The 23,746-nt window shown below is 42.4% G+C and overlaps 1 protein-coding gene across 1 annotated transcript in view; it reads left to right on the top strand.

Annotated features, from left to right (window-relative positions):
* Positions 1-23,746, top strand: part of AMFR (autocrine motility factor receptor) — a 33,044-nt gene that overhangs the window by 7,233 nt on the left and 2,065 nt on the right. Inside the window, exons 2-13 of the mRNA XM_081030802.1 lie at positions 1,473-1,565; positions 4,542-4,706; positions 6,032-6,184; positions 8,426-8,466; positions 8,628-8,760; positions 10,204-10,337; positions 11,133-11,243; positions 11,816-12,006; positions 13,816-13,919; positions 19,071-19,205; positions 20,837-20,920; positions 23,221-23,405. Coding sequence (XP_080886928.1) covers positions 1,473-1,565; positions 4,542-4,706; positions 6,032-6,184; positions 8,426-8,466; positions 8,628-8,760; positions 10,204-10,337; positions 11,133-11,243; positions 11,816-12,006; positions 13,816-13,919; positions 19,071-19,205; positions 20,837-20,920; positions 23,221-23,405 — 1,529 coding nt within the window. The remainder of the gene's footprint in view (positions 1-1,472; positions 1,566-4,541; positions 4,707-6,031; positions 6,185-8,425; positions 8,467-8,627; positions 8,761-10,203; positions 10,338-11,132; positions 11,244-11,815; positions 12,007-13,815; positions 13,920-19,070; positions 19,206-20,836; positions 20,921-23,220; positions 23,406-23,746) is intronic.

The following is a 23,746-nucleotide window of genomic DNA, read 5'->3' as shown; positions in this document are numbered from 1 at the left end:
ACCGATTTCATCTCTAAACATGAGGATTCTAAGTCATTGCAGTGTTTTGAATGGGGCTGTTCCTCTGAGTCAGTCATAAGTTAGGAATAGTAGATGTTTTGGATAACTAATTTGGGATTTTTTTTTCCTGGCCATTTGAAGGGTTTAATTACCAGAATAGTTCTTTTTTTTTTTTTTTCAGGAGAAATATTTTTGTTTCAGTTCTATAAAAATATGTCACACACTTTCTTGTCTCATTGAACAGGCAGCAGAGAACTAAACATAATTTAATCTTTACTAATGAATCAGAGCTGTTCTATCAAAGGTGAATGGTGCGACATACTAAGGGGAACATGAAGAGATTTTTAGGGAGCTTGCTTCCTTTTATTACTCCCTTCCCTCTCTCCCTGCCTCCCTCGTTTCTTTCTTTCCTTCTTTCCTTCCTTCCTTCCTTCCTTTAAAAGTAGAGGGAAGACTCACCTGGGAGGAGGAATATGGCCACCTTCCTGTAACCTTAGTGAATCAGACTGAAGCAGCCTTTACGTTGAGTTGGTGTTCGTTCATTGGCATTCACTTTCAGTGAAAGTCACCTTTACGGTCTTTATCAAAGTCCTTTTGGTCATGCCATGTTTTAAAAATCTATGAACATCAATAATGTGCTGCACTAGCCGTGTGGTGAGGGGCAGCCCACTTTTCATTTGGTAAGTATTAGATTTTTGTAGGTATAAGGATGTCCAGCTCTTAATTAGTAAAAAACCAAACTCAGCGTCCCACCTCCTGGAGAAGACGGCCTTGGTTTTGCATTGGTGCCTCGTGGTTGCCTTCAGTGCTCCGCTCCTCCCACCGGTGTTGTTCCTTCTTTCTGGTTTGTCGATTCCAGTCCCCTCTGAGGCCCCAAACCTTTACATTAAGGCCAACACCAAACATACAGTACTTTTTGGTTGGCAGATTGTCCCACTACAATACATTTAAAAATATACATATATGTTTTGGTGTTCATTTCTTCAGGCTGTTGTGACTTTTTGTGACCGCCTCCTAATTGACAGGGCAGGGCAGGATATTTGAGTGCTGGATTTTACTGTTCATGGCAACTTCATTTTCTAGAAAACTTTTCTTCCAGGCTATCAAAATCTTAACGTAAGAAAGGCTGTACGTAGGAGATACCTACAGTTGGTAAGGTACATGCAGTTTTATACATAGTACAAAGTTTACTACACACAGTTCAGTTAAGACTAAAGGGGACACGGCTTGCTGGTGGGTACATACTGGGACAGGGCTCCAGGAGTCCATGGGGCCTCTTGCCCACTCCTTACCCGCCCACAGCACCGTAGAAAAGAGTGCCCCTTCAAGTATCACTTACCTTGTACTGGCGGAGAACTGGAAAGGCTCGACCATTAGAAGTGACGGCTGAATTCCTTACATAAAATTTTTAGAGCTTCTTTTGTTTCTCAACAGGAGGAAATAAACGTACTTTCTTTGTTTCTGGTGTGCAGGTTCTGGTAAACACTGCTTGCTGTGTTTTGATGTTGGTGGCTAAGCTGATCCAATGTATTGTGTTTGGCCCTCTTCGGGTGAGTGAGAGACAGGTAAGTCCAGACAGCAAGGATGGATTCGTGCAACCGGAATGTGTTTTTTAAACTTTGTAGTTGGTATAATTTCAAACTTCCAAAAAAGTTGCACGAATACTATGAACTTTATCCAGATTCACAGTTAACATTAAACTTTATTTGCTTTAACATTTGCCTTTTGTTTATATATACTTATTTTTCCTGATCTGTGTGAGAGTAAATTGTGGACATCGTACCCCTTTATCTCCACATACTTCAGTATGTATTTCCTAAGAGCAAGGACATTGTCTTCCCGTAAACATAGCACAACGATCAGGAAATGCAGCGTAAATAAAATATTTTATGTAATCCACAGTCCCTGTTCAGCGTAGCTAGGTTGTCCCAGTATTATTCTTTGTAGCTGTTTTCCCCATGACTTTTATGAATATAATTTTTAAAGAAGCGTAGATTTGTTTTAGTTTGAATAATAAACATCACTCTTTAGAATATGGGTTCTTTTCCAAAGGAATTTATTGAGAGATTTTAATTTTTTCCTCTGGAAAGTAAATTAGGATTTATTGTTCTACAAACAGAAAGTTCTTGTTTCAGGTGAGATAGTCTGAACATTATTCTCAGAATGTATATGCGAGCAGGACATGCTTTCAATAAAGAATTATGCTATAAGAATGCTGTACAGATTGGGAGTTTACCAAGGATTTTAGTAGATAGAGTGTAGAATGGTATGTTTTAAATTAAGAATTTAGAACTGATCTTTAAACAACACACGAACAGTAAATTTTAGTTTATCTTATCCCAGTGATAAGACACAGGCGCCTACTACGTTAAAGGTACAATGGCTTCACTCCTTACTTACCCTGTTCAACCCAAACCTCCTCGTGTCAGATCAGCTGAGGTCCTAGTTTAGAGCTGAAATGCGGTTACTATGTCATTGAGCTCTTGGATGCTGTTATGAGCAGGAATGTTTGTTTTCCCAGAGATTATTCATTAGCGAGTATCATCACTTTTTCCAGAATATCAACTCCAGAGGTCTCCTTGATGGATCACTAGAATGTAGATTTAAAAGCTCCTTTTGATGCTTTTTTCTTCTTCAAGAAAAACTTCTGACTTGTGGGCCAGAAATTGGTGAGGCCTGGCAAGCCGTCTAATTGCTGGTGTATTGAGCTGGCACGAGTGGGCCTTAGGTACTGCTTTCTTTTTCTAAAATGTTAAATAACAGTTCAAAATTGATAGAAAACAACTTTGGAGTATCACAGAGGTTTTTGCAATAGCTAGAGGTAATCATAATGGACACCTTTGTTTCTCAATTCTGCTTTCAGGTTTTTCAGTAGAGAGCACATTTTTCATGTTGTTCTGTGATGACTCATTTTTTGACTAATGTCATCCATTTATTAAGCACCATTTTGAGTTAGGATTCAGCAGAATTGACATGGGTTTGCTCTGTGAGTGCTTAAAGTTCAAGATAGAGTAAGCTAGAGGCAAAGACCTTGACTACCTAAAATGGAACAAATATTGAGCTGTGAAGTGAAAGTTTAGAACAAGGCATTTTTTAAAGCACTCAATGCCCATTATGGCACTTGTCTAAGCACTGTGCATATGTCCATTTATTGAGTTCCACAACAATTGTATGAGATGTAAGCCGTTGTTAAAAGACCCATTTTATAGATGGTGAAGCCACAGCCGGGATGTTAAGTGACTTGCTCAAAGTTACACACACAGCACATAGACGGTGCAGCAAAGATTCAAAACCAGGGCACACAATGTCCTAGGTTTACCTTGTGCCTTACCCTGTCCCAGATCTGAAAACAACATTCACTAAGGATTCCTTGTTCATTTTGTTCTCCGTACAAAGGTTGTACCGTCAGGATACAGTGTGCAAAAGTTCCCAAAATAATTCTTTAAATTGGCGTGTATCAATTTGTTACACATTTAGATTTAATTATTTCAGTTTTTATTCAATTTTGCTTTTTTTCTGTTTTAATTTATTTGTGAAATTTTTACAAGGTTCAAAACTATATATAAAAGTATGCTTAGAGGTCATGTTTTCATCCTTATCATCCTCTTCACTCAGTTCCAACACTTCCGTAGATGGCTTGATAGTATATTTTAATGTCTGTTGGCTAGATGCCCTTCGTTGCTCTTTTTTCCCCAGAACAGTACAGAGTTTTATCCTCAGTGTAGGAAGAGGACATTGAAGCAGATACACTGCTCAGGGAGTGTACCCTTTGGAAATCAGGTAGATGTTGCTTATTAGAAACCATAAAAACATTTATAACCTCTGGTTTGATAATGCTGAAGAAATAGAAACTGGTAAGAAGATATTCATTGCAACATTTTCTGAATGGCAAAAAATTGAAAACAGTTTCCCTGTCCATCTGTAACCACTAAAATGGTATATTCAGAGAATATTTATTGACATTGGTAAGGTTCCGACAACAAGATAAGTGAAATAAAGCCGTGTACAAAAATCAATGCTTTGCACATAGGAAGAAGACAAGAAAAATGCATAAATGTGTTAAGGCATCATTCATTTTTTGTTTAACATTTCCTTGTACTTTTTCATGTTATTGCTTATGGGCTGGCAAATGAACATGTTATTTTTTAATCTGACGGATGTAAAAAATATCTCATCTTTTTTATTGTTTGTTTTAAGAATCCAGCGAGCAGACATAAAAATGATATTTGCATCCCTCACCATTTTTTTATTTTGTGTTTGAGGTATACGTATCATTTAACATTCCAGGTATTTGCCTGATACCACTCCCCTTCTAATGGCTAAAATTCCATAACTGACTGAGGGTTACAATCCAAAGTCTAGAAATTACTTTCTATTCTTCAGAAAGTTTATTTTTGTCTTTGCCTTGTATTTTTTTGTGGTCAAGTGTTAGAAAGCTGAGTATAGAATCTTTTCCATAGAAGTCAGCTTTTGTTATGTTACCTTCTCTTAAATGGGTTAGGTGTAACAGTACTCACCTTTATAAACATTTTTCTTTTTAGCACCTGAAAGACAAGTTTTGGAATTTTATTTTCTACAAGTTTATTTTCATTTTTGGTGTACTGAATGTCCAGACCGTGGAAGAGGTGGTCATGTGGTGCCTCTGGTTTGCTGGACTTGTGTTTCTGCATCTGATGGTTCAACTCTGCAAGGACCGGTTTGAATATGTGAGTTTTCAGCCAAGCTCTTTGCTCGCTTTGTCACACATTTGCCAGGGTTGAATTATGTAACGCGAATGAGCCATGATAGGCACGTGTGGGGTAGCTCTCCAGGGAAAGCCGGATCAGGCTCCTAACTACCTGTTTCTGCAGCCGCCAAGGAATGCAGGATCAGTGTCTCTGAGCGAAGTTTCCTGCCTACCCACTAGTGTATTACAGCCCACGTGGGGGCAGTTCACCTACACAACGTGTTTTGACCTCAGCGCAGGAAAGCCTCAATATATAAACTGAATAAAAGCTGGTCTCTTCCAGACATTTTCTGTTCTAGTCTCCTTCCATTCCCCCTCTTCCTCTGGTTCTTGGAACTCTTCTTTCTGACTATTTACACTGTTTCTACTCCTGGGCGAGGACTACATTAGCTCTTAGTTTCCTTGGTCCCGGGAGAAGTGAATCCTTTAATGTCTGGGCACAAGATCTGCCTGTTGGCTTCAGATCAGAGCTGTGCAGGTGAACCCTCATTCATGAGTGCTCCTGAGCTAGTTTCGTGGATCCCGCCCGGATGAACCTACAGTGCTGCCCTTCAGTTAAACCCACTCCAGGGCCTCGTTTGCCCCGTTCTTTGCCCAGTCATCATGGCCCAGTGGCCGTTGCACCTCGATGTGAGTTAATTGCAGTCTCACAGTCTTTATAGCTCTTTCACAATCCCACCCCCATTCAGGGGCAGGACCAGGAGCTGCTAGCCTCCCCACCTGGTTTGCTGTCTACTCCTTCCTGCTCAGTAGCTCCAGCTCCAGGCCTTCTTTTCCAAGCTGTTGCCTCTCATTGCATTCTGTTACTAGAGCATTAGGGGAGTGATAAGTCTGCACTGGGATTACATTTCAGCTTCCCCTCAACAGATGAGGAGTGTCCTCCAAGTGAATTTTGGGGAGAAGGACTAGAGGAAGATCAAGAAAGAAACAGAACGTGGTGGAGTTCTGACTCCTGTTGAACGTTACAAGAGAGAATTACGTACCTTTGACAAATTGCTTCTAGAAGCTTATAATTCCACTAGTAGGAGGCTCCTTGAAAATTTGAGATGAAAATATAATGTATATTGTTACAGTTGGTAACTTAAGTGATAAAGATCTCTATATATCAGCTCATACTCATATTTAGGTTGTTTGGAAAATTTTGGCCCTCTGGTAATGGGATGCTTTTCTGTACTTTGCATTTGGCCAGGCAGCTAAGCCCAGCTCCCCAGGCAAAGCCACCAAGGTTAACCTTGAGTTTCTCAGTGAAGTTTAACGCTGCCGTGCAGAAGAATGAGCTTCCTTCTCCTGTTTCGTGTGTTTCAGCTCTCTTTTTCCCCCACCACACCGATGAGTAGCCACGGTCGAGTGCTGTCTCTGTTGATCGCCATGCTGCTTTCCTGCTGTGGATTAGCGCTTGTCTGTTGTGTCACTGGCTACACACATGGAATGCACACGTTGGCGTTCATGGCTGCGGAGGTAAGATGCAGACACAGGCTTTTGCTCTGATTACATTCCTGAGTATGTCAGGGAAGCTAGAGGATTATTGACATTTCCACCCATGAATTGGATATTAGGTCTTTTCATTTTAACAAGTCTTTTGGAGTCCTTTGTTTTGTGTTGGGTCTGGGTACTGAAAACTTTTGTTTGTTGTTTCAAATACAAGCTAATTAAAAGTGATTACTTTTGCCATCATTTAAATAGTGCTTATTGTGCGCTAGGAGTTGTTCTAAATACCTTACCTGTGTTGACTTGTTTTACATGTATTGACTCATTTTGTTATTCCTGCTCACGAATGGGGAAACAGGCACAGAGGGTAAATGGAATGCTTAGGGTTTCGAAGTGGCACGTGGCACAATCCAAGTCCAGTGACTCCCAGGTAGAAAGGATAGTTCCCTTAAGATAGAAGCAGTGATTGGTGGTGCTCTATAAGGAGTACTCTATAATTGTCTTTTTAAGGTAGGGCATGAATTAAGATTTTATAGAATAATATGTAAGTCATATTTATTATTTTGAAAGAATAATTTCATGTATATTTTAAAATTTACTTTTTAAACCTTTCTGAAAATACCAATTTCTATGCAATAGAAGTCAAAAATTTATGTTTGTCCTTATAGTCAGTGACAATATTTGTCTTCCCTCAGGCCAAAGACAAAATACTTTTATCTTGCCCATAATTGTTGTTATTAATGAAAAAATAAAATAATAGATATATTGAAGCTAATTAACGAATATCAAAAACAGAGTTCAAACTAATTGGGAATTTGTTAGAATAGGGTTAAAATTTATTTTGCTTAATAGCATTCATTTCAGAGTATAATATAGTAGTGTAAGTAAAATTAAGAAAGGAATATTTAACATTAATAAAGTTAAGAAAAAGTACTTAATAAAAACATTTGCAATCCTGGTTGAATACTTTCTGAATGTGAAAAGTATATATTTCCTCATGAAAAAAATCAGTATAAAATTTTACACTGACTTGTGTTAGTTTGTTTTAGAAATATTTTATTATAAATCACCATTTGAATGATACTGTATTTTCCTTTCGCTTCTCTAAGTTTTAATTAATATTAGGCCAAACTTTGAACAAGGTATGCCTATTGGGTCATACTATAGTAATAGTTTTATTTTAGCTCCTTACTGTTTATTCTTTTAAGATTATTTACCGTGTTATAGACTTGATATGTTAAGCTAAATTACATTTTTATATTTATAATGTGTTCTATGTGTGGTAAAATATTTTCCACTTATAACTGGGAGTTTTCTAATCTCAAACATAAATAATACAGCAGTTCCGTTCTGGGAGATTAAGAGGAAACTGTTCTTAATATCAAATTTCTATAATACAGAATACCACGAGGGTCTGATTTTGTTTTTGATTTTCTTCATTTTCCTTTCTTCTGTGTGGGCAAAGGGAGTGCATGTGGAGTGAGGTAGAGAGCAGGTACTCATATCTCGGACAGGGGTAGCTAAATGATACTTTGGGTGTAGGGTCACCAGGTTTACAAAAAACTCTGGTGATCATTTATAGTGACTTAAGGCTGTATAAAATAGAAGTGATTTTCAAACTACTAGAACGACCCTCCAGAGTGTGGAAGGCCTCCCTAGGAGGTGGACAGGTGTAATTGCTTTTGTCATCTATTAATAGAAAAGGGCTCAATAAAAAAAGTTGGGTTTCTCATGAAAATATTCCATGGAAATTTGAAGCAGATGAAATGAAAAGGTTGGTTGACTTGAACAACCTGCCTTTTTTCTCTTTTAAGTTTTACTGAATTGTAATTGACAGAGCGCACTGTAAAGGTTTAAGGTGTGCAGCATAATGATTTGACATATATGTGTATATATATACACTATGAAATGATTACCACAATACGTTTTGTTAACATCCATCTCTTACCGATACCAAAACAAAAGAAAAAAGTGTTTTTTCCTTGTGATGAGAATTTTTATGATCTGCTGTCTTCGCAACTTTCAAATATACCGTATAGCAGTGACAACTATAGTCGTACTATACGTGACATCCCCAGTACTTATGTATCTTGTAACTGGAAATTTGTACCTGTGGTCCAGCTTCATCCACTTCCTCCGTCCTCCATACCCCTTGAATAACCTGCTTTTTAATTGAATTGAAAAATGTTTGTCTTTTATCATTTTGTAAAAGTAAGTTTGGCCCGAGGAATCCTACATTTTACTAAAAAAAGTTATCTCTTTTTTTATCAGTCTCTTCTTGTGACAGTGAGGACGGCTCATGTGATTTTACGGTGAGTAGAAATTTTGAGGGAGGTGACTGAGGGCTACTCATACAGTTGATTTTAAGATATAATGTATAAAATATATAAAAATGTGACTGTCCTCTATCATACTTAAACCAAATGCAATTGTAACAATAAGTTCTTAAAATGATTTTTCTCTATCACTGAAGATATGTCATCCACCTTTGGGACCTCAACCACGAAGGGACATGGGAAGGAAAGGGAACATATGTCTATTACACAGATTTTGTCATGGAGCTCACTCTCTTGTCCCTGGACCTCATGCATCATATTCACATGTTGGTAAGTTTCCTCAGAAGGAGCTAAGTTTTTCAGAATCAGGAACCCTGGTTAGTATGAACAAATGAAACATTTGTGGATGAACCTCTCAAAGACAATAAAAATGAATGCATCTGTGCCCCTCCCTCTCGGTTAGACAGCTATGTCGTGGAACCACTTTGGCGATGCCCAGCTCAGAAGGTGGGCTGAATCTCCTAGGCGACCTAGTTAACTCAGCCAGCCAAATTAATAGATAATTCTTTTAGCGTGAAATTAAGGGGATTCCTCTCTCCTTAGTGTCTACGGCTTCTAATATTTAGCCATTACTTTGTTAGGTGGTAATGGGAATTCTTGCAGCGTTAGCTACTTCATGGATTCATAAATTTTCTATCTTTGTAATTAAAATCAAGTCTTTATATTTAATTGCTCCCATGTCATTGTCTACATTTTAGTTTGGTGTGCAAGAAATTACAATGTTGAACACCTTCATTGGTTAGTACCTCAGTAATCTAATAATAATGGTGAGAATCAATGTATTTGGTGGGCAGTTTATTTAAATTACAAGCGTATCAAAGTAGCATTTAAAAATTATTTAGTTTTAGACACAGTACATTTGTAAGTTTACTTTTTGAAAGTAACTTTGAAAACATTTAAAAAAAAAAACATATATAGCTTTTGTTAACCCCCCCACAAATGCCTACAGATCACATTAACATTTTGTTATATTTACTGCTTCTTTATATTTTCAAACACATTCATAAATGGAGATCATATTTTGGACATACAGTTTAGGTTTTTTTAGCTTATGTATTATGAACATTTTCCTATGATAGTAATAATTCTTCTAAACCATTTTAATGCCTTCAAGATAAATTTCATCATATAGAGGTATCGTGATTTAATTAACCGATCCCCATAATGAGGTATTTAGATTGTTTTCAGTTGTTTGCAAGATCACATCTTTGCATAATTTTGATCATGTGTTAGTTTTCTTAAGTGATTTTTAGCCTGCTTTTTTTCACTTAAGTATTCTTTTCCCATATAATTAATCTTTAAAATGTTATATAGAAAATAAACATTAATATTTAATGATATTTTATAATAAATGTATTAATAATTAACGACTATACAATATTATGTACATGAGTTTGCAACCTAACTATTCCCCTACTGGGCTTTTTGTTCATTTGCTGATTTTCTTTTTTATAATTTTGTGGCTAGACATCTTTTCGCACAAAGCTCTTATATTTCTGATTAGTTCCTCAGGAAAGATCGCTGGTGACAGGCTGACTAGGCCAAAGAGCAGGCGCACTGTTGATAGTAGTGAGATAAATACATGCATTTGCTCCCTGGAAGATTGTTCCAGTTCACCCTCACCCACAGTCGAGACTTCGGGGGCACACTTCACCTTACTAGTGAATTCACCTTCATTTTATTGTGTGTTTTATCCTCTTTCCCCTTGTTAAGCTGTTTGGCAACATCTGGCTGTCCATGGCCAGCTTGGTCATCTTTATGCAGCTGCGCTACCTGTTTCACGAGGTCCAGCGTCGGGTCCGCCGGCACAAGAACTACTTGCGTGTCGTCGGGAACATGGAAGCCAGGTGAGTCAGCACATTTTAGATCTTTAATAATAACAGGTCCCCGATGATATGAGAACTTGCTTTTGTAAACTGGTAACCTAATGCTGAAGAGTGTAGGCTCTGGAGTCCGACCGCCTGGGTGTGGCTTTTCCCTCAGTGCTGTGTGATCTGGGCAGTTTGCTTCATCCCCAGTTGCTTCATGTCTAGGGGTGATGCAGAACGGTCTTCCTGGAACTGTTGGGAGGAGTCAGTGAAATCATACATGTCATATCCTTAAAGCATCCTAGTACCGGGTATGTAGTATGTGCTCAATATATTACGTCATTATTTTTACCCTCAGTGTTATGAAATGGAAGCTTCCTTGGGCATCTGCCCTCTATTTTATGAAAATGGGTCCTTACACATGCATGTTTACACTCCCACTCACATAACTCTTAAGCTCATGGAAGGGGACACTCAGCTGCCAACCCGAGGCCAAACCAAGCCTAAAAGCGTGAGATGAATGGGTATTGTTTTAGTGTCCAAAGGGACTGTTTGGCTCTCTGGGGGTCTTAACTCCTCTAATTTGCCCAGAAATGTTCCCTCAAGTTATCACTAACAGGAGCCGTTGTTAAGACAAAGTTTCTGTGTATAAGTTCCTTTCTTGCTCTTTGATGAGCTATAAAGAAAAAGCAGGTGTAATGTTTTTGATGGTTGATTGGAATATTTTTACTGAATTCCTCTGTAACTGTGTGTTAAAAAGGTGAAGTCTGTAAAGTGGTGCTCAGTATATGTTTGTGGAGTTGATTCCCTCTGGGCGCGTTTTGTCGTTTACAGGTTTGCAGTTGCAACTCCAGAGGAGCTGGCTGTCAATAACGATGACTGTGCCATCTGCTGGGACTCCATGCAGGCTGCAAGGAAACTGCCCTGTGGACATCTTTTCCACAAGTAGGAGCTTTGGGAAGGGCCACTGGGACTGTAGTTCTGTGTAGGCCATGTGGGAGCTTTTTGTGCCGGGGCTCAAGACTAATCCTAGCACAGGAGTGGGGGCATTACCTCAGACGGGCCATGGCGCTCTTCAGGATTTTGAAGAGCGGGCCAAGGTTATCATATGTTAGTCGGTGGCCAGAGTAGTGTGAGAGAACAGATCATTGGAGTAGAGGATTCAAAGATGTGATAGGCCAGGGGTTTTGGAGGATTCCACCACATGGACTTTCAGGTAGACAGAGTTGGAAAGGAAGATGGTAAGCCATGTGATAAAGTCATATTGAAGAAGGATCATGACCAGGAGCTTGATAGATGACCACGTGTATTAACGAATTAATACTCATAGAACATACTAGAAGTATGTGAAAATAAGTAGGGTAAAGAAGTAATGTCAGCAAATGTTTCTCAACATTTAAATCTCACTAGTGGTAAATAGAAAGTAAAATTACAACAGATTTGATACATTCAGAGTATACTTCTGGTGAATTCTCATAAAACATGCTAAAGATCTCTTATTTTGCCCTTTTTGGTAGCTCCTGTCTTCGTTCCTGGCTAGAACAGGACACCTCCTGCCCAACATGCAGAATGTCTCTTAATATCGCTGACAGTAATCGTGTCAGGGAAGACCATCAGGGAGAGAACTTGGATGAGAATTTGGTTCCTGTAGCGGCAGCTGAAGGCAGACCTCGCTTAAACCAACACAATCACTTCTTCCACTTCGATGGTTAGTTGGTTTCAATCACTAAAACCATACCCAAGCGGTTTTCTCCCTTAGTGGGATGCTGTTTTAATTATAAATGGCACTGTACAGGCCCGTTTAATGTAATTTTTCAGTTGTAATTGAAAGTGGTCAGTAGGTATCAGTAGCACTGAGGGCTTATTCTGCACCAGGCATTTTGCTGGATTCTGTGTGAAATGGGTGAAGCAGAGGTAGCGGGGAAGAGGTAGTACAACCACGCCTGCAAGGAGCACGCTCGATCAGTTTAATAGGTAACTGCTGGTAATAATTTATGGCATTGGTGTAGTACTTAAGCATATGATGACGGGTCATTGAGTAGCCTTTCCAGTGAGTGTCAGAAGCAGAAGCAGAGTTTGTATGCTTGTTTGTAGGCACCTTGTTTGTATGCCCATAAAATATGAATATTCTGCCTACCAGCAGTGGTAAAAGGAGTCAGAATAAAAACCACACTTAAAATTCTAAGGCCATGAGTGCCATATCAGGGGCTGATTGACCATCCTTAATTCATATTACATCGAGCTGTTGTTGACGCAATCGGTTCCAATACCACTAAATTCTGTAAGCTTGTACTTCTTACTGTAAAACAGGAATCCCTGGCATCCTGTTAGGAATACTGTTCAAATCTCTGATTTGAACTTCCGAGGGTGGAGCATGGTGGGAGTGATGGTGCGTTGGTGAAATCCCTGAAAGGAAGGACAGAGGGGAGTAGCGTCAAGTCTCTAAGAAGAGGTGGTGAGGGCTGATTGGCCAGCTGGGATGAGGATGCTGGAAGGGTTTAGAGGGGGCTGCTTTGGTGGCTCTTAATGAAGGCTGCTACAGTTAAGACTTCTGAAATATACTAGCAGATCTTAGACACTTAGCAGGTCCTGACTCTATCATCCACTATTTTATGAATTACTACTAAAAACTTGGTCAAAAAAGAAAAATCAACTTTATTTCTCCATAATAAGTACATGAAATAAGTACCCAGTTTTTAATGGGCACATTTTGTTGGGCAAGACCTTTGAGATGACCATTTAACTTGTTTTTATATTTCATGCTTCAGTGCTTTTTTGTGAAGGAAAGAAAAATTACCCTTAAATGTGTGGCTTGATATTGAGTTGTTCTACAGCCAATGCTTGCTGGCGTTAGATCTTAGGATCCCTTTTTCTTAGAAAAATAGCAGAAGCAGCAGACTTCTTGGTGTCATTAGTTCACAAGCCTGTGTGTCTGAGAACTCTCTGAAATGAATTTGAATCAGACAATCCAGGTCTTTAAATCAGATTATTAAGGAGAAAATGCTTCATGAAAATAATTGTGAAAACATCTCTACATGAATAGTATTTGTGTATAGTGTGAAAAAAAGGAGCAAACACTCATCTGTTGGAGCAGCTTTAGAATCATGAAAACTCTCCTTACATTCTAGGCCGAGTGAGTGGATTGAGGTTGTGTAGATCCAGGGCCCTTGGAAGGCAGGAAAGCCTAGCGGTGGTGAAGTGTTCTGGAACCTTACTCTCTGGCTTCAAATCCTGGCCACTATTATTAAATTATGTGATCTTGGGCAAGTTGCCGAAGACCAAGGCGACTAGAGTCCAACCTCTGAGAAGAGTAAAATTGGGACTGATGCTAGAAGGTACCAGGTAGGGTTTTCGTGAGGATTAAATGAGCTAACCCATGTGAAACACTTGGTGCAGAAGGCCTGGCATAAAGTGAGCCCTCAGTGACTACCAGCTGGCACGGTGGAGTGGCCAGCTCTGGAGTAGATGCCCGGGGAAAGAGGTCTCTAAACTTGTGCTGGATTCTCGTTTGCTCTAGGGTCCCGGATTGCAAGCTGGCTGCCGAGTTTTTCAGTGGAGGTGATGCACACAACCAACATTCTAGGCATCTCGCAGGCAAGCAACTCGCAGCTGAACGCCATGGTAAGGCCCGCCGACTGCTCTAAGAACATCAGGAGGGAAAGGGAATCTCCAATGTAGACAGGGGGTGACCTTGCTGGTCTTACTCTCCTTGGCAGAATGGCAAGAGTTTTAGGGGCATTTTATTTATTCACTTAAATTCCTGTTTTAAAATTTGAAACTGGTTTGGAAACCAGCTTTTATTATATTTGCGTGGTAGAAATCTGACCTTTTCTGAGCACTATTACAGTTATTCTGTTGTGGTCTGGGACCATCTTGGACTCTCCTTAATTTTTGCAAAATATATTGGGGGGATTACAGACTAGAGTGAATGATGTGTCTTTTTATCAAGTTTACATTAGGTGTACCAAGTGTGTGTTTTTGACCCCTGTCCCCTCCTTCCCCCAAGTAAACAAATATGTACACACACACACACACACACACACACACAGTGCATGCTATTTGTTGACTTAAGGGTATTTAAATACTTTAAGATTCTTTCTATTTTTCTAAAGCTTTGTCATATGGTGTGCGTTTTCATTTTACAGTGTTGGAGAAACATGTTTCACCATTGTTGAAATTCCGTGTTCTTTGTGCTATAAATACAGGAGTGTTAAAATGCCAGTTACCTTAGTCATGCTTGAGTACGCCTCAGGCTGGCCTGGGTAAGCCTGGCCAGTACTTCACAAAGAAGGCCATTGGTCATTTGTTCATTCAGTCATTAACCTTAATGTATTTATTTACAAGTTTATACTGAAAACTTGTTCCTGTGACAGCCATGAGGCAGTAAAACAAATTGCACAGCACCTGCCATGTAAACAGGTAGACAGATGTGAGCCCTACTCTCCAGACGAGTAAATTCTAGTTGAGGAGACTGATTATGAACAAGTGCTCTGAAGGCAGTGAGGCAGGTCATGTGGGGGTGAGAAAGGCTGTCTTAGAGGAGGCATTTGGAGAAATTCTCTCTGAGGAGGTGATATTTAAACTGAGACATGAAAGGTGAGAAGGAGACAGATCAGGGAAGGAAGCAGTGGAAACAGGCACAAAGGCCTGCAGGTGAGAAAATTCTGGAAACAGAGCGGTCATTGTGGTTGGAGCTCCGCAAGTCGAGGACCAAGATTGTGACATCAATTGAGATTGTAGAGCCAGGTCGTGCAGGGATTTGCAGGCCACAGTGCAGTTTAGGTTTTATCATGAAAGTATTAGAAGGCCGTTCAAGGCTTTTTCTTCCCCCCAGGGGACTGACAGGAATTATTTTGCTTCTGAGAAGAGAATGAATGGTAGAGGGGCAAAAATGGAAGCAGCAAGATCAGTTAGGAGGCTGTTGCAGCAGTTCAGGCAAAAGAAGGTGGTGGCTTGGCCGAGGGTATGTGTAATAAAGATGAAAAAAGTGGCAAATTTAAGGTATTTTTGGAAGCTGAACTGACAGACTTGATGATGCTTTGATTTGAATGTAGGGGTCGTGGGGTGAAGGAAGCGGAGGGATGAAAGCTGATGTGTTGCTTTTCAGTTAAGCAGCACCGTGTACAGAGACAGGCGAGACGGGGAGAAGCAGGATTGGGGTCTGGCACTCTGCGCCTGGTCGGGCTTGGGAAAGTGGGTGGCTATGAGACATGCACGTCGTCAGTTCTGGACCTCACTGGAGACCAGCTGGACATACACATTTGGGAGTTGGAAGTCTACAGGTGATATTCAAAGCAGGGGTCGGCTCTTCCAGGGAGACGATGTAGCTCAAAGAGAAGAGGGCTCAGGGCTGAGGTCTGGCCGAGAGGGAGGAGCCATGTTGGCGACTGAGAAGGAAGGAAACCTGGAGAAGGTAGCATGTCCGTGTGGCAGTTCTCAGAAGATGAGATCGGAAGAATACATGTTGGGTTTGGCAGCGTGGCGGTACTTGATTCACTGTTTCCATGGATGGAGGAGTTAAATACTAGATTGTGGTGGATTGAAAAATGAGTGGGAGCTGAAGAAATAGACAGTACCTGACAGTATGTAATAAGGGGGAGCAGAGAAGTGATAGGTGGTAGCTAGATAGGGATATGGCAGCAGGAGGTGTTTTTTTTTTTCTCAAAGATTTTTGGTTTTTTTTTTTTTTTAACGATTTTTGAAAAGGTCGTTTATTCACAAGCTTCAAAATCTATGGTGGAGTAGCCAGTAAAGTCATGTTCCCATCGTTTCCTCCACCACCAACTCTCTGCCCCCCGCCTGCAGTAACAACTGGAATCATACAGTATTTGTCCTTTATGACCGACTTACTTCATTTAGCATAATATCCTCAAGGTTCATCCACATTGTAGCAGGTATCAGGATTTCCTTCCATTTTTAAGACTGAATAATCCTTCATTTTATAGATGAATCATATTTTGCTTATCCAGTCATCCATTGATGGACACTTGGGTTGCTTCCATATTAGCGATTGTGAATAACGCTGCTGTGAACTTGGTATACGAATATCTTTGAGACGCTGCTTTCAATTCTTTTGAGTACCCGTGAGTCTTTTTTTAAAGCAGATTCTAACGCTTGCTTGGTATGTGGGTAGGAATGATTGCTGGAGTGGGGGTAAAGGATGGAACAGAACAAACAGGAATTAACTGAAAGGTGGAGAGTGGGTGGGGATGGGAGCTGGAGCAGGAGAGACACCTTCGCCTTTGTTAGGAGAAGGATGGAGGTAGCTACGGGCATGATTTTGAGGTTTGGTTTAAAAGGAAGGCATGGTTCATTATTACCAAGAGGTGGAAGCAGCCTAGATGCCCATCAGAGATGAGTGGATTAAGAAGATGTGGTCTGTACATACCATGGGATATTATTCTGCCATTAAGGAGGAAGGTTATCTTGTCACCGGCTACAACGTGGATGAACCTGGAGGACATTATGCAAAATGAAATAAGCCAGTTATACAAAGGCAAATACTGCGTAATTCCACTTATATGAAGAATCTAAATTAGTCAAAATCTTAGCATCAAAAAGAAGAATGGAGGTTGCCAGGGGGTAGGGGTGAGTGGGAATTGCTGTTTAATGGATGGAGTTTCGGTTTTATAAGATGAATGGTTCTAAGATGAATGTGTTGCACAGTAACGTGCATGTAGTTTAACACCACTGTGCACTGAAAAGTGGTTACGATGGTAAATGTTATGTTTTTGACCACAATTAAAAAAGGCCCACCTGCCCGCTGGCTTCTGCTTTCTTAGTGAAGCAGCCAGGTCCTCTGAAAGTGAGATGGCATCATGGTGGGCATAGCTGGTCTGCTGCCTAAGCGGCCGCTGACTGGCTCGTGTCAGGCTCTACATGGATACTTTGGGCTCTGCAGGTAGGTCACCTCACCTGCCTCCTTACAAAACTCAGGCTTTGTGGGTATGTAACCCTCGTAGGAATAAAAATTATGTTCTTGGAGTTGGTGTGTTTAAAATTCTAAGCAGGCTCTGGTGTTCTTCCCCCAGTTCCATGATGGGTTGGAATGGCCTATTTTTAGCACACTGAATTCACTGGAACTACATTTTTTATAAAGATCCAATATTTAACTTACTGGATTTTCTGGAAGGAAAGTTTTGGTCTAATAAAATGAGTCTTGGGCATTTTGGGGGGTGGGGTGGGGGAAGTGAAGGGGAAACTGTTTAAGAATAGAGATGAATGGGGCGGCCGGATGGCTCAGTTGATAAGAGCGCGAGCTCTCAACAACAAGGTTGCCAGTTCAATTCCTGCATGGGATGGTGGGCTGTGCCCCCTGCAACTAAGATTGAAAACGGCGACTGGACTTGGAGCTGAGCTGCGCCCTCCACCGCTAGATTGAAGGACAACAGCCTGGAGAAATACACTGTCCCCCAATAAAATTTATTAAAAAAAGAAAGAAAAAAATAAAAGAATAGAGATGAATGTTATCTGATTATTGAGGTTTTTATGGACTCTTCTCCAGTGAGGTTTGATTGGTCCCAGGAAAAAAGAATCAAATCAACACTAAGGGGATCCCAGGACCCAGGGAATCCCCGGTGCTTCTGCTGTGCACTGCTTGTCTTGCTCTCTCCCTCCACAGCAATGACTCTAAGCAAAGCTTCGTGCAAGTCTTACACTGGTCTTTTCTCTCAAGGCCCTGACGGTGAGACTCGTCCTCCTCTTTGTCACTTGTAAGGACATGTTCCTTAGGAGCCATTGTCCCAATAGCAGACTTGATTGTGTCCCTAAAGTAATTTTGGATTTCCTCCTCTTTCTTTTTTTCTTTTGATCATTGGGACTTTTCTGCAAATAAAGCCTTAAACATAAACAGTGTAAAATAAATAGACGTATATGAAAAACAAAATCTGGAGCCTCTTCGATGGCAGTGTGGGTGGGAGTTTGCTGAGACCTGTGCCTGTTCCCCTTCCGTGCACGTGCCCACCCTAGAGCCCCGCCGAAGTGGACTCGGAGACATTTCTAGAGTTCACTTTGAAAACTGCAGCTCCAGAGCAATATTAGGAATTCACATTCTTTACATGTAATCTTTCCTTTTCAAATTGAGGTGTAACTTACATAGAGTAAATTGACCCTTTTTAGTATCCAGTTCTATGAGTTTTGTCAAACTCATACAGTTGTGTGACCACCGTCATAACCCAGATACAGAACAGTTCCATTTCCCCTCCCCCCAAATTCCATTGTGCTCCTTTGTAATCACTTTTTCTCCCTAACCCCCAGCCTCTGGTAACCACTTAATCAGTTTTCTGTTCCTATAATTTTGCCTATTCCAGAATGTCACGTAAATGGAATATACTACATAGCCTTTTGAGTCGTCGGGCTTTTACGTGACAGAATACATTGAATTTCATACATGTGGTATATATCACACATTTGTTCCTTTTCAGAATTACCTTTAAGAAGAACACATTTTTATACCCGAGTTCTACTAAGCTTTAAAATGCTCACTTTTAAAAATGAGAATATTCTAGTTGAGCCTATTTTGGAATACAGCTGGATTTCTGTGCTCTTTTTATTTTGAAACTGTTGCTGTCTCAAGTTATCTGTGTGGCATCCTGGAAAAATATTAAAGGGAGTATAGTTTGACGGTGATCTGCAGACTAGAAGTGGCCCCTTACCTTTATTTTCGAGGCAGAATGCCAAGTGCAGTGCCCAGAGCCTGCCATAACCATGACCTCACTGAGTAGCTGTTGAGAGTGACCGTTCCTGTGGCCTTTTGTGTTTGTATTCTGATAGGCCCATCAGATTCAAGAAATGTTCCCCCAGGTTCCATACCACCTCGTGCTGCAGGACCTCCAGCTGACACGCTCAGTTGAAATAACAACAGACAACATTTTAGAAGGACGGATTCAAGTACCTTTTCCCACACAGGTAAGCTGGGCTTTTAAACAGGACAAATGGATTCTGTCTTCACAAAGATTTAATTCTTTAGACGTTTTTAGTTACTTTCGTAACTGAATATTATTTATGGTTTGATGAAGGGTTTCTGTAATTTCCCCAACTTTCCAAATTATGACTGAGAACTGACCCACCAAAAAGGCTTGGATTAAGACAAGAACAAATGTATTTGGGTCATTTTTTTTTTCCAGATATGCACTGCAACCAGCCTACTCTTGCCAGTTCAAGAGGTCATAGTATTGGTTCCTTTTAGACAAGGACTGGCAACCTTTTTCTGTGAAGGGCAGATGGCAATATTTTAGCCTTTCGAGCCATGCAGCCTCTGTTGTAACTTCTCACCTCTGCTGTCGCACAAAAGCAGCCATGGACAGTATGTAAATGAATGTACCTGTGTTCCGGTAAAACATGAGTGATACACGCAGAGGGAGGGGTAAACCTGGCTCACGGACTGTAGTTTGCCAACCACTGGCTCTAGGAGATAATGCCATCTGTCCCTGGGTGGCTTTGCACATGACGTGGTTTTCCGTTAGGTGTAATAGCTATGTGAGGCTTCTGCTTTGGACTTTTTAGAAAGGTCAGGCAGGTGTCCTGGCCCATCATATGTAACCGCTTTGATGGGAACTACAAGTATTAACATTTTAGAGAAGCTTTCTGGCAGGACTGGGGATTCATCTACCAAGAGATTATTCAGCTTCAGTATATAAAAACATGGAAATCTGTTACTAAAATCCTAAAACTTGAGAATCCGTGGAGAGGGAATAGTGTGGACTTTGGAGTCAAGTGGGCTGGATGTTAGCTGTGACTCACCTGTTTGGCCTGGCTGTTGGCTTTGGATTTCCCCTGCAGCAGACCCTGAGACAAGGATTCCCATGCCAGTAGTTAATGCGGGAAGCGTTCCAGGAAATGCCGGCAGCTGGTGAGGCTGTGAGATGGAGAAGGGAAGCGGCTAGTACCGGGTTTGTTAGGCAGTAGGTTACAGTCGGGATGACGGGGGCTGGATCCCCTGGGGCCCTCTGGGACCCAGCCCAGCACGCATCATGCCTCCTGAGAACTGAGGAGCGGAGTGTTTATACACCAGGTCCCGGAAATGGTAGGTTGAGGGCTCCTTCTGGGGCACAAAGTCCCCTCGTGCAGCCACAGTGAGTCCTCAGGCAATGAAATGCAGAAACTGGCAGCTGGCACTGCGGGGCCAAGACCTACGGGGATGTGAGCAGGGCCCAGAGTGGCCGCAGCGTTGGCCAGGATCTCAGAGCAGCCGAAAGTGAGAAGAACAACAGGCCTTGTTCTGTAAGATGTTAAGATAAGTGAGATGGTACGTCAGGGCTTTTCCACAGTGTTCAGTCGGTGTTATGTGCTATTGTCATTTTGTCACATTGTGCAGTTACTGTTATTTAAAGGGAAAGTAAGTGTGGAGCCGGGGGATTACTCTCAGACTTGGGGCCCGTTGCTCGCTGTCATCTGAGCAGCACTTCCATCTCCTTGGTGCTGTAGGCCTGTTGGTGCAGACGGTGGGGGCCGCTGCCCCTTTGCACACCAGGATTTCTCTATACCTGTCCTGCGTGGCTGGGACGGCCCGGTGCTGAGTGGTACTGTTTGTCTTTCAGAGGTCAGAGAGCATCAGACCTGCACTGAATAGTCCTGTGGAAAGGCCAAACGGCGAGCAGGAGGAGGGAGAGATGTCTGCTCAGGTAAGGTCGACCTGCCTGGCAGTGGCTGCAGTCCTGGCTCTGACGTTTGTGGGGCCCAGGGCAAGAGTGTAAAAGAAGGCTGGATGCCATAGGTGCCTCGATACTGCAGCTGAACACACCAAACTGTGCCCATGGTGTGGCCTGCAGCCCACTCCCTGGGGATTGCCTTCCGGACCTGGAGGAGAAAGGAGTCATGCTCCCCCCACCGGGCCAGCCTTGCCACCTTGAGCGTGAGTGGTAGCACGAGGAAGGGCAGAGTGAAGCTGGCCATGGGACGTAGGGTGACTGGATTCATGCTCCCCAGAGGGACACTGACGGGGGCTCAGCTCTCTAGAGCTGCAACTGTAGTTATCCTTCCCCCATTTCACCTGTCCCACTTGGCATTTCCAGGTGTTTCCACGCATTTCACAAAAACAAGACACCTGAGTGGGTGAGGGGGTGGGAGAAGTGTGGTTGTCTTGGGAACCAGATCTGCCTGGAGATCTACTTTGTGTGACTTGGGAAACAGTAAAAATGCCTAAGACTTTTGTAATTCTGTTGCTGACTTCAATTTTTCATATCCAGATTCATAACTGGGTTGAGCGTTTGTAAAATGGTGCTTGGCTTCTGAAGATAGGTTCCTGTTTGCATTTCCAGGGTTTTGCATAGCTGGCTTAGCTTCGGTTTGAGGGCCAGACTGGCTCGGGGGCATCGGTGGGCATGGCACATTTGATTCCTATCTTGCTTCCCCCAATCCTGTTTCTAGAGTTAGTATGAAGATTCCTGAATTTTTCTGGTTGTTTTTCTAACGTAGTGGAGGGAAAATACTTGTTTGACAAGGAAGCTTGCCACATAACATTTTCGGCGTTCTCAGGAAATAAAAAGTCCTTGGAGGACAGTCCGTTCATAAAAACCTCAATTTAGCGCAGTCATCACCTCGGCTCTGCTCATCACTGAATTCAGTCTCTCCCGGCCCCAGCTCAGCCTGCATCAGCCTGAGGGGGCTTCTGTTTCCTTCCTCCATCTCCTCCTCCACTCACCACCTGTTCTTCTCAGCCTCCATTAGGGTCAGCCTTTGGAAGAGAGAGGGTGAGGATGGGCTACGTGACCCCAGGGTGTGTGTGTGCGTGCGTGCGTGCGTCTGTGTACGCACGCGAGTGTTTTACAGTTGTCATCTTAGAGATCTTGCCCATCTAGCACCAGAATTCTCGACTACACTTCTTTTGAATTTGGACTGGCTATTTGTGACCACCCCTACCTTCTCGGGGGCACATCCCCCTCCAGGCGGTTTCTCGGGCAGCGTCTGTTTCAGCAGCCTCAGGCAGGTTCCCTCCAGCCGGACTCAGGCCTGCTCCCCGGGACACACACGGCCGTGTCTCACAGCCAGTGGGGTCCCACTTGCTCTCCTTGCAGCCTTTTGTTAATCTGCTACAAGCCAGTTTCTTTCTCTTAGATTTCTTAGGGTGTGTGTTAGTCACCAGTTCCCGTGTCCCCCAGCCTTCAGGGACTATGAGTCAGAGGCCACATGTTTTTCTTGATGTCCCCTCACCTGCTTGGCTAAAAGGAGGAGGAGGTGATAAGGGGGGGATGATGGACAGGTGCCGTACACCAGGAACCCTTAAAAACAGTCCTTTCTCTCAGCCTTTTCTTCCTGAACTCTGCCGTTGCCTAGCACTGTGCTGACCTGGCCAGCTGGCTCTGCTTGGTGGCACGAGCACAGATGGTTGGCCATCTGCCTAAGCATGTGGGGCCCCTGGGCATTGTGTTGGCCTTTGAGCTTCAGCCAAAATGGAAATAATCCCATTTAATAACCTGTTACACAGGGAACCACATGATCTTATATGTATTTTAAAAAGGATCCTTAGCATTTGCCTTTTTTATCTGCTTGACTGTTTTCAGAGTCAGGTGAGAATATCAGATTTACGTGGTAAATGTGATAAGACTTGTTTAAATTTTAGAGCACTTAGTAGAATTGAACCGAAAATTCCCAGAATATAAACTAGCGGTTAACTTTATTATTTTCTAAGAGTGCCGTCTCGGGGTGCTTGTGTTTTTCGGACAGGTAATCATTTACCTATTCTACTGACATTGAACATCTGGTGTCAGCCGGGTTCTGTTGTTAGTGGTGCCCAAGCCCAGTGTGGCGGCCTGCCCGCCAGCACCCACTTCAGCCATCACACATGCGCTCGTGGGTTCCTGCCTGGCAGCAGGCCTCTCTTTGGGTCCAGAAGAACATTGGTTGGTTGGGGCACTCAGGCCAGGCGGGCCCTGCCCAGGAGGGCAGCCTGTGCTCATGTGGCCCCTGCTTCCTCTGTGTCCAGACGGAGCGTGTGCCTCTGGACGTCAGCCCTCGGCTGGAAGAGGCACTGGACTTCAGCGAGCTGGAGGCGGAGCCCAGCGAGGGGGAAGACTTCGAGGCTCGGGGGAGCCGCTTCTCCAAGTCCGCCGATGAGAGACAGCGCATGTTAGTCCAGCGCAAGGACGACCTCCTGCAGCAAGCTCGGAAGTAAGTTGGTTCTGCACACCGTGCTGGCGTAAGTCTCAGGTCACAACCCAGTGGTCTGGAGGCCCTTGTCATGTCAGGCCCAAAGCATGTCTTTATACAGATGCCAACATTGAAAAACAATTCCTTTCACCTGAAAGGTGATTTCAAACCTTTCTTGAAAAAGCAAAGCATCTGGTAATACTGGGCCCAGCTAGGAGTTTCTGGTGGCTGGTACTGTCGCCCGTCTAATGTGGGCATCTTCAGCCACACGTGCATGGACAGCCCTCGTGCCAGCGTGTTCGGAGGCCTTTATGTTAATTATTCTAATTCTCTTGACACCTCTAAGCGGGAGCACTGTAAAT

This window comes from Rhinolophus hipposideros, assembly GCF_964194185.1.
Source record: "Rhinolophus hipposideros genome assembly, chromosome: 21".
Lineage (NCBI taxonomy): Eukaryota > Metazoa > Chordata > Mammalia > Chiroptera > Rhinolophidae > Rhinolophus > Rhinolophus hipposideros.
This window is presented reverse-complemented; position numbering and strand designations above follow the sequence as displayed.